Source organism: Montipora foliosa, chromosome 10 (assembly GCF_036669935.1).
Source record: "Montipora foliosa isolate CH-2021 chromosome 10, ASM3666993v2, whole genome shotgun sequence".
Classification (NCBI taxonomy): Eukaryota; Metazoa; Cnidaria; class Anthozoa; order Scleractinia; family Acroporidae; genus Montipora; species Montipora foliosa.
Window position 1 is genome coordinate 14813975 of NC_090878.1, and position 11069 is coordinate 14825043.

Below are 11069 nucleotides of genomic sequence, written 5' to 3' on the forward strand. Positions count from 1 at the left end.
CAAACTTCACCCGAACCCTAACCCACCTTCTTCCCCCCCCCCCCCCCCCCCTCCTCCCCACCCCCTCGGAATCGCCCCTGCGGGAATAGAATAAGAGCAACAATCCTGACGTCTCAAACCTTCTATGTAAATTTGTGATGCAAGTGGGTGGAAGTAACACGGATTAATAAATAAAGTTCTGGAATGACAGATACTTGATACTTTCATTCTGGATAAGTTTGTCGCATGGACAAATTGTACTCGGAAAAATGCAGAGAATTATCATTTAATTTGAAATACTGCACGATAAAGTTTCCTTGAAACAAGTACAAAATGGATGGAAGCAAGTTCATCGAAGTGTTTGGACACATCGTCTTTAGTTTTACACGTAGTGTCTCAGAACAATACAGCCCAAAGGACCCTGACTATAGTCAAGAAACCTTAGAATACAGCCTTTTGCAGAATACAGGTCGAGAATGGTACGCTCAACCAGTGGACGAGATTATTTATCAGGAATACAGCGACAAAGAGGTGACGGCGGATGATTTTTTACCAGCCTCATGTACAGTTAAGGCGGCCTTTCTAGACGCTTGTTCCCCCGGAGACATCCCAGAACAAGACAAAAATCACGAAGCAGATATCGATCGAGCAATGTCCTGGAAGCAGCTGAGACCATCTGCTTTGCGAACAGTGTGTAAGTCAACGGTCGTCGGTGCATCGATTTCGCTTCTCTCAGCCACCGCTATTGGTATGTTTTTCACAATAGTCTCTTATCTTAGCTATAAAACGTACCTCAACTGTCACTTTAAACTAAAGAACTCGATGTCGCTAAAGTTACAATGGATGCAGGTGATTTGTAATATCATCTCTATCTTCTTTTTATATATTTGGGTTTTTCCACTTGCGCTATTTCTTTTCCGTCCATATCAATTGTCGGGAGTGAAGAAAAAACTCTTTTTATGTTGCATGTTTATGTATTTCTTGGACTCACTGTACCGAGTGAGTTTACAAGCTCTGGGATCCAGTAAATCGTTCCCGCTCTTCGACAACGAACAAGTCATCCCTGCTAACATTCTCTTTCTCATGAGTATTTTTGGCCACAACTACTTGTTAGCAAATCATCTCTGCCTTCATTCAAAGCGACAAAAACACGCTGCTTTCATGCTTTTTTTAGCCATTTATTGTTTACCTTTTATACCAGCTGTTATGTTTTCTAAATTTCTGTATCCTGCGTATAACAAACAAAACGAAAAAGGCAAATTAATCAACGCTCTATTTTCTCCGCTCATTGGGGTGGTCTTCAAGACAACATCTCGTATTTGCGTTCAGAGACTTTGGAGAATAACACACCCAGCTTATTCTTACGTTATGATGGCGCCATTGTACAGTGGATCAGCGATCATGTTCCGTATTATGCAGGTGGATCTTGGCAACTTAAAAGCCATTGCCTATCTTGGAATAATTCACGGCGTTGCCGAAGTCATAGAACGAAGCACAGTTGTTGTCATCGATCACATATGCCAACGAATCTTGAAAAGAGCCTCAGTTCCTTGGGGGCGTTACCGAACTCCGCGTACCGAGCGAATAACAGCGGATATCGCTATTATGAGCATGCTCTATGAGTCCGCCGCAATTGTCTCCATCAATGGATTCTTTCATTTGTACCAAATCATTTATGTGAAGAACATAACCCACTGGGCAGTTTTGCTATCCTTTACCAAGTTGACTGCAGTTCCATTAGTGATCGAGTGGCTTTTCGCAAGTATGTCCTTGGCGATTGAAACGCGATACCAGAATTTGGCCGTCATGGCAGTTTGGAGAAAGGACTGGAAAAGACACATTCTAATTGCTGTGGTGAACGTTTTACCAATTGCTTCTTGGACGGGTCCACACCTTTTCAGAGTTGTCCAGGCACGATTTAAGGATTCTTTGCTTCAACTTCCTTGCAAAATGCCATTTTCTTAAATAATAAGCCGCGCTAAGTGAACAGAGATGATTATTTATCGATGATGAGTGGAGCTTACTAACAGCTCCAGCTAATACAAGTGTTACTAACAGGAGCTCAACAGATGACCTTGCGAAATTAGCTCGGATGCCCATCCAGTCTTGTGATAGTACTGCTATTCCCGCAGCACTTCAGTCCAGGCAGAGCGCAGCATGATGTGCTGAGTCTTAACAACTGTCTTGTATCTTTGTGAGAAACTCATTCAAGAAGTGAAGTGAAAACTGAGTTAAGTTACGGAAGCATTTTATCGTCAACAATTATTACAATTTTACGTCAATAAAAGAAGACACTTCTTTGATCTCATGCTATCCCTTCTTTTCTGTAATATTGCGACCGTGTTCGTCTGGAAACTGAAACCTCACCACAAACAAATGCTACTGGAAGGGTTGAGAATTTTTTCATAGCTGACGTGCTCTGTGAACTGTTGCCATGGTAACGTGTCAAGCCTAGAGGATGCTTTGTCCCAACCTGGTCTTCAGGGTCTCTCTTCTTCCCTTTCTTAAGGCATGTCTCAGACGATTGGCCAGAACCTCGCGAAATTAAAAACTGTTTCTACCAAACGAATCGCAGCTGAAGCACCAGATAAGAAACAGTGCGTTCTTACAAAAGCCCCTCAGTAGCCTTAATGTACCTGGACTCTTAAATGGGACAATGATTTTTAATATCAGATTAGTGAACTATGAATCACTCTTGACTCTCCCAAGGAGATTTTATCTGTGTCCCGAACGGATGAAAATGACATTTAATTAAGGCATTATTAAAGGAACACGGTCACGGTCTGCGCATGCTCGTGTAGCTGATCGAAACTTGGAAAAGTCTGCCTTACTTTTTCAAGTTACTAGCAATCACAAATTCAAAATGGGGTCTAGCGGAGGATCCGGACATGGCGGTAAACGCATCAACTCAGGGCGGAAACGAAAGGTCGAAGACAGAGGGGAATTTGCTCTAGATAAAGATAGCATTTGCTTTAGATAAACTTGATTTAATGCAAAATATATGCAGAATTCTTCAACTTACCGATATTTCCATAATGGCGGTCGAGCATGACAAGTCTCGAAGAGAGTGAGTGCTACTGCGCATGTCAACCCGTGACAGTGTCCCTATTATTAAAGGGAGAAGAAAGTTACGTGACCTGTTCCTACAATAACTTTTCAACTGCGCATTAAAGTCAATCATTCCGGACGGATTCGTATAGAGTACGACCAAGCAATATCAGGAGTAGCGAATTTAATGTTTACTATATGTCACTTGAGCGCCCCATTTTCAGTTTTCTATCGCAAAAAGAAAACACTTCCAGCTAGTCACGTGACAAGAATTACGCAACTTTAACACGACTAAATTGTTAACGCCGTCGAGATATATTTTGGTCCGTCAAGTTTAAAAGAGTTGCAGCAAATCGTTGGAATTTTATGACGGTTTTTCCATTCTACGCCAATTTTTATGCAATGAAAATGAAATTAAAGTGACAACCATGAAAGCTCTTATATTGGTCATGCAATGTGCTGGCAAGTCAAAAGGCTGCTGTGTTTACTTCCAAAGGTCAATTTGACTTGCTGCATCCAACATGCTCTGTCATGTTTAGGCCAATCACAATGAAGGAAATCTCTGCTGTCAATCAGAACAAAGGGACTTCTCTTTCTGTTTCTTGTCCTCAGTCATTTCCAACTGATGATCTAAAATTCCCACTCACCCACCCCTTGTCTTGTTTACATGTTGGCTACACTTTATAGAGTACAAATCTAATTCAAGCGATTACTTTACCATTCTTTGTTCAACATAGTCCAAAACTGTGATATGCATAGTGTTCGGATACTTAGCTTTGCGAACGAGTTCTTTTGTTGCAGATTTTAGTATTCACTAAGTTTTATAAGGCCCAGCGCTGTGGTAGACTTATGCGGCACCTCTGCCCATGAAAGACTTTCTAAAAAATGTTACAATTATTTAGCTTATTACTCTAATGTATTTAAACAGCTTGTCTGTTCCTTTGTGGAAAGAATAATAGCGAAAAAGTCTTTTGGGAATTTGACTCTGTTACTATGCAAATTGGAGCCACATTTTTCTATTGTTCTGGCATTAACATGGCCCTCTTATAACGTGAGTGCAATCAAAGAATACAACAAGGGTTTTATAGTCGTCTAACGCCGCGATATATATGGTCAGTGGCGCGAGACGAAAGCTGGATAAAATATTACAAAAACTCGAGCTTCGTGCATTATTGGGGTATCCAGACACCGAGAAACAGATGAAAGCAAGACGATGCAAGCGGCTCCTGGCACCTCCTCTACTGCAAACTCCTGCTCAAGTTCATCGAAGAAACCACTTTCCTCCTTGTCATGCTTTTCACCAGCATCTTTACCTAACAGTTTGTCAATAGACTCTTCTATTTCATCCTCACTTGAACTCATATCTGCGGTCAGACGCGCACATTTAGGAGTTTTAGAAGTAATTCGTGTCCAGCTATGGTCAGAGTCCGAAGGGCTCTGCACACCACATTCAGTGAGCGATATGGCGCTATGTCGACACTTTCTAGTACCTTGGATACCCTTGTTATTTAAAACGGACCTGGGCAAATCAGTCATTTGCTGAAAACCAGCAGAAATACCTTCACTTAGGTTGTTGGAAGAGCTGTGTTGAGCCTCAAAAAGACTTGTGGTTGAGAGCTCGCGGTTGTTACCGCCATTTTCAAGGTCTCGGTAAAGGTAAATTTGAGTATTTCCCTCAATTTTTCCGTTTTTGCAAATCTTGAATTGGTGGGGTGTGAAGGATATTTTCCCGAAAAAAAGGTTCTGAAAATTTAATTTTAAATTGGCTAAAATCACGTTTCTTTGTTTCCCGCCATAATCTTTCACACGTGAAAGGACTGGGTGTCAATTGACAGCCTCCCGAACGCTGATTGGCTCAGCATAATTGGCTTTCAAGTAGGTAGACTTGCCACAAGTCGACCTTACGAGAATCCCAGGAGCAAATGTATTTGGCGAGCGAAGCGTGATATTTCGGACGCGAAGCGGATGATGTGCGAGCGACGAAGTCGTGAGAGGTCGACTCGTCTGGTTTGCAAGGTTTTCATTTGCGTTTCGCGCCAAAAAGGGGATGACGCCATTCGCAAGTTCTACACTTGAATGGCGCAATCCGACGAACACGATGGAATGTGTTTGTTTCTCCGAAATCGAAAAAAAGACATTTGTTTACTTTGAGCTAAAGGCATCAGAAATAAAGACGAAATAAAACGAAAGCTTATTTCAATCTCCAGTCGCCGCTTGGAAAGGAGATCTCCAGTGATAGAAACGAAACACTAGTTCGGAAAATCAGGTAGGCTTTAGGTGTAGGAGACGTGCTACACCGGGAGTCAAAGACATGCAAGACCGGGAATAGAAGTAGAGATACATCTTAGTGAAACTTATATTTAGCGATGCAATGACTCTCATCGATGAAGACATATTTTAAAATATTTTGCTTCAGTCGACGAAAAATGTGTCAATAGTTTTTGAGAATCGACTCAGGACTCCCAGACACCAGATCGATGATGCTTAAAATTTAAAATGTCCTTCAACTGTTGCTTTGAACAATCGTAATATACATGGGCAAATTTCAGCGCGTTGATTGCCTGAGGTCAAGTCAATTAATTCCAAACAGAGAGCACAAAAGTGAAATTAGTGCAGATAGTTGAAATAAATGCAATGAAGGTGATATTATTGCATGTATGTCTTTAACAAAAAAATAGCATGATTTTTCAGGTGCAATTTGGAGTAAATAAGTAAGAGTTATCGGCCTGAAGCGAGGGTTCGAATTAGTTGTTGACTAAACAACTAATTCAGAGTCAGAATCAGAACTGCGTATTATTCAAAGCAGTTTTAGTGGCAGCACCTCAATTGAGCTTTCGGAAAACAAATTTGAATCTTTATTTGCGGGTGCAGGCAACGAGAAAGCAGTTGACAATTTCAATTTACGCACTGAGGATCTTTTGACAGACCTTTTTACCGATAAAGAAGATTCCCGTCGAGGGATCACTAGTGTAACCGACTGTGAAATCACTTCACACCTATCAAAGAGTTAGCGACGTGCAGAAGGAAATTGTGTCCGATGTTTTTCAAGGATCAGCAACTGATTTTTCGGGGGCCTCAGTGAAAAGCGATGAACCACCGACTAAGAAAATCCGTGAATGTGCCCCAAAAGAAAACACTGCTCAGTTTAATTTTAGAATTTAATATTTCCAAATAAACATTTGTAAATTTGTTATTCATGAACAGCAAGAGACTCTTGTGAACAGCTAATTTAAATGCGAGGGGATTATGTATTAACATGCAAGGGGATAAGTGACTTATCCCCCCCTCTTCCCTTGCTTATTAACACATAATCCCCTCGCATTTAAATTAGCTGTTCATTAGCCCCGCTCTTCCCTTCAAAAAATCAAAGCCGCACCTAGCTTTTCAGACAGTTGATTTGGACTTTGGAAACTGGAAACTGGAATGTATGCTGGTTTCAAACCAAGTGTGGTTCAAACCTTCTCTATCTATGCTTATTTTTCTTCATTCACTTCCGAAAAGCGAGTTCAAAACCAAGGCTTTGATTTATCAGTTTTCAATTAAGTAGCATTCATGAATTTAAGTCTCAATGATAATAAATTACATGATGTAACTAGTATTAGCTGTCGCTAAGTGCCAACGAAACAGCCAATACAATAAATAATTTGCATATTTGTATCAGTGTTCAAAAAAACCCAACAGTAGTTATAATTTTTTCATTCGAAAGTACTGCAACTCATCTTATCTCGTTAACAATAATGCAATAATAGAAAATGCACGAAATTGGAATAGAATGAGAGCAAAAATCCTGAAGTCTCGAACCTTCTATGTAAATTTGTGATGCAAGTGGGCGGAAGTAACACGGATTAATAAATAAACTTCTTGAATGACAGATACTTTCATTCTGGATAAGTTTGCCGCATGGACAAATTGTACTCGGAAAAATGCAGAGAATTATCATTTAATTTGAAATACTGCACGATAAAGTTTCCTTGAAACAAGTACAAAATGGATGGAAGCAAGGTCATCGAAGTGTTTGGACACATCGTCTTTAGTTTTACACGTAGTGTATCCGAAAAATACAGCCCAAAGGACCCTGACTATAGTCAAGAAACCTTAGAATACAGCCTTTTGCAGAATACAGGTCGAGAATGGTACGCTCAACCAGTGGACGAGATTATTTATCAGGAATACAGCGACAAAGAGGTGACGGTGGATGATTTTTTACCAGCCTCATGTACAGTTAAGGCGGCCTTTTTGGACGCTTGTTCCCCCGAAGACATCCCAGAACAAGACAAAAATCACGAAGCGGATATCGATCGAGCAATGTCCTGGAAGCAGCTGAGACCATCTGCTTTGCAAACAGTGTGTAAGTCAACGGTCGTCGGTGCATCGATTTCGCTTCTCTCAGCCACCGCTATTGGTATGTTTTTTACAATAGTCTCCTATCTTAGCTATAAAACGTACCTCAACTGTCACTTTAAACTAAAGAACTCGATGTCGCTAAAGTTACAATGGATGCAGGTGATTTGTAATATCATCTCTATCTTCTTTTTATATATTTGGGTTTTTCTACTTGCGCTAGTTCTTTTCCGTCCATATCAATTGTCGGGAGTGAAGAAAAAACTCTTTTTATGTTGCATGTTTATGTATTTCTTAGACTCACTGTACCGAGTGAGTTTACAAGCTCTGGGATCCAGTAAATCATTCCCGCTCTTCGACAACGAACAAGTCATCCCTGCTAACATTCTCTTTCTCATGAGTATTTTTGGCCACAACTACTTGTTATCAAATCATCTCTGCCTTCATTCAAAGCGACAAAAACACGCTGCTTTCATGCTTTTTTCAGCCATTTATTGTTTACCTTTTATACCAGCTATTATGTTTTCTTTATTTGTGTATCCTGCGTATAACAAACAAAACGAAAAAGGCAAATTAATCATCGCTCTATTTTCTCCGCTCATTGGGGTGGTCTTCAAGACAACATCTCGTATTTGTGTCCAGAGACTTTGGAGAATAACACACCCAGCTTATTCTTACGTTATGATGGCGCCATTGTACAGTGGATCAGCGATCATATTCCGGGTTATGCAGGTGGATCTCGGCAACTTAAAAGCCATCGCCTATCTTGGAATAATTCACGGCGTTGCCGAAGTCATAGAACGAAGCATAGTTGTTGTCATCGATCACATATGCCAACAAATCTTGAAACGAGCTTCAGCTCCTTGGGGGCGTCACCGAACTCCGCGTACCGAAAGAATAACAGCGGATATCGCTATTATGAGCATGCTCTATGAGTCCGCCGCAATTGTCTCCATCAATGGATTCTTTCATTTGTACCAAATCATTTATGTGAAGAACATAACCCACTGGGCAGTTTTGCTATCCTTTACCAAGTTGACTGCAGTTCCATTAGTGATCGAGTGGTTTTTCGCAAGTATGTCCTTGGCGATTGAAACGCGATACCAGAATTTGGCCGTCATGGCAGTTTGGAGAAAGGACTGGAGAAGACATATTCTAATTGCTGTGGTGAACGTTTTACCATTGGCTGCTTGGACGGGTCCAAACCTTTTCAGAGTTGTCCAGGCACGATTTAAGGATTCTTTGCTTCAACTTCCTTGCAAAATGCCATTTTCTTAAATAATAAGCCGCGCTAAGTGAACAGAGATGATTATTTATCGATGATGACTGGAGCTTACTTCGAAAAATACAAGTGTTACTAACAGGAGCTCAACATATGAACTTGCGAAATTAGCTCGGATGCCCGTTCAGTCCTGTGATAGTACTGCTATTCCCGCAGCACTTCAGTCCAGGCAGGGCGCAGCATGATGTGCTGAGTCTTAACAACTGTCTTGTATCTTTGTGAGAAACTCATTCAAGAAGTGAAGTGAAAACTGAGTTAAGTTACGGAAGCATTTTATCGTCAACAATTATTACAATTTTACGTCAATAAAAGAAGACACTTCTTTGATCTCATGCTATCCCTTCTTTTCTGTAATATTGCGACCGTGTTCGTCTGGAAACTGAAACCTCACCACAAACAAATGCTACTGGAAGTGTTGAAAATTTTTTCATAGCTGACGTGCTCTGTGAACTGTTGCCATGGTAACGTGTCAAGCCTAGAGGATGCTTTGTCCCAACCTCGTCTTCAGGGTCTCTCTTCTTTCCTTTCTTAAGGCATGTCTCAGACGATTGGCCAGAACCTCGCGAAATTAAAAACTGTTTCTACCAAACGAATCGCAGCTGAAGCACCAGATAAGAAACAGTGCGTTCTTACAAAAGGCCCTCAGTAGCCTTAATGTACCTGGACTCTTAAATGGGACAATGATTTTTAATATCAGATTAGTGAACTATGAATTACTCTTGACTCTCCCAAGGAGATTTTATCTGTGTCCCGAACAGATGAAAATGACATTTAATTAAGGCATTATTAAAGGGACACGGTCACGGTCTGCGCATGCTCGTGTAGCTGATCGAAACTTGGAAAAGTCAGCCTTACTTTTTCAAGTTACTAGCAATCACAAATTCAAAATGACGTCTAGCGGAGGATCCGGACATGGCGGTAAACGCATCAACTCAGGGCGGAAACGAAAGGTCGAAGACAGAGGGGAATTTGCTTTAGATAAAGATAGCATTTGCTTTAGATAAACTTGATTTAATGCAAAATATATGCAGAATTCTTCAACTTACCGATATTTCCATAATGGCGGTCGAGCATAACAAGTCTCGAAGAGAGTGAGTGCTACTGCGCATGTCAACCCGTGACAGTGTCCCTATTATTAAAGGGAGAAGAAAGTTACGTGACCTGTTCCTACAATAACTTTTCAACTGCGCATTGCAGTCAATCATTCCGGACGGATTCGTATAGAGTACGACCAAGCAATATCAGGAGTAGCGAATTTAATGTTTACTATATGTCATTTGAGCGCTATATGTCATTTGAGCGCCCCATTTTCAGTTTTCTATCGCAAAAAGAAAACACTTCCAGCTAGTCACGTGACAAGAATTACGCAACCTTAACACGACTAAATTGTTAACGCCGTCGAGATATATTTTGGTCAGTCAAGTTAAAAAGAGTTGCAGCAAATCGTTGGAATTTTATGACGGTTTTTCCATTTTACGCCAATTTTTATGCAATGAAAATGAAATTAAAGTGACAACCATGAAAGCTCTTATATTGGTCATGCAATGTGCTGGCAAGTCAAAAGGCTGCTGTGTTTACTTCCAAAGGTCAATTTGACTTGCTGCATCCAACATGCTCTGTCATGTTTAGGCCAATCACAATGAAGGAAATCTCTGCTGTCAATCAGAACAAAGGGACTTCTCTTTCTGTTTCTTGTCCTCAGTCATTTCCAACTGATGATCTAAAATTCCCACTCACCCACCCCTTGTCTTGTTTACATGTTGGCTACACTTTATAGAGTACAAATCTAATTCAAGCGATTACTTTACCATTCTTTGTTCAACATAGTCCAAAACTGTGATATGCATAGTGTTCGGATACTTAGCTTTGCGAACGAGTTCTTTTGTTGCAGATTTTAGTATTCACTAAGTTTTATAAGGCCCAGCGCTGTGGTAGACTTATGCGGCACCTCTGCCCATGAAAGACTTTCTAAAAAATGTTACAATTATTTAGCTTATTACTCTAATGTATTTAAACAGCTTGTCTGTTCCTTTGTGGAAAGAATAATAGCGAAAAAGTCTTTTGGGAATTTGACTCTGTTACTATGCAAATTGGAGCCACATTTTTCTATTGTTCTGGCATTAACATGGCCCTCTTATAACGTGAGTGCAATCAAAGAATACAACAAGGGTTTTATAGTCGTCTAACGCCGCGATATATATGGTCAGTGGCGCGAGACGAAAGCTGGATGAAATATTACAAAAACTCGAGCTTCGTGCATTATCGGGGTGTCCAGACACCGAGAAACAGATGAAAGCAAGACGATGCAAGCGGCTCCTGGCACCTCCTCTACTGCAAACTCCTGCTCAAGTTCATCGAAGAAACCACTTTCCTCCTTGTCATGCTTTTCACCAGCATCTTTACCTAACAGTTTGTCAAT

General features: G+C 40.7%; 2 protein-coding genes across 2 annotated transcripts; both read left to right on the plus strand.

Annotated features, from left to right (window-relative positions):
* Window positions 1–312: 312 nt before the first annotated feature.
* Window positions 313–1944, plus strand: LOC137972553 (uncharacterized). Its single transcript, XM_068819301.1, has one exon. The coding sequence runs from the start codon at window positions 313–315 to the stop codon at window positions 1942–1944; it is 1632 nt and encodes a 543-aa protein (XP_068675402.1).
* A 5007-nt stretch (window positions 1945–6951) lies between these two features.
* LOC137974275 (uncharacterized) lies at window positions 6952–9003 on the plus strand. The gene has a single exon (XM_068821148.1). The coding sequence runs from the start codon at window positions 7015–7017 to the stop codon at window positions 8644–8646; it is 1632 nt and encodes a 543-aa protein (XP_068677249.1). The 5' UTR covers window positions 6952–7014; the 3' UTR covers window positions 8647–9003.
* The last annotated feature ends 2066 nt before the right edge of the window (window positions 9004–11069 follow it).

What these genes read in the sequence shown, in the direction of transcription:
- LOC137974275 (XM_068821148.1), top strand. Translation starts at nt 7,015, where the DNA reads ATGGATGGAAGCAAGGTCATCGAAGTGTTTGGACACATCGTCTTTAGT.
- LOC137972553 (XM_068819301.1), top strand. Translation starts at nt 313, where the DNA reads ATGGATGGAAGCAAGTTCATCGAAGTGTTTGGACACATCGTCTTTAGT.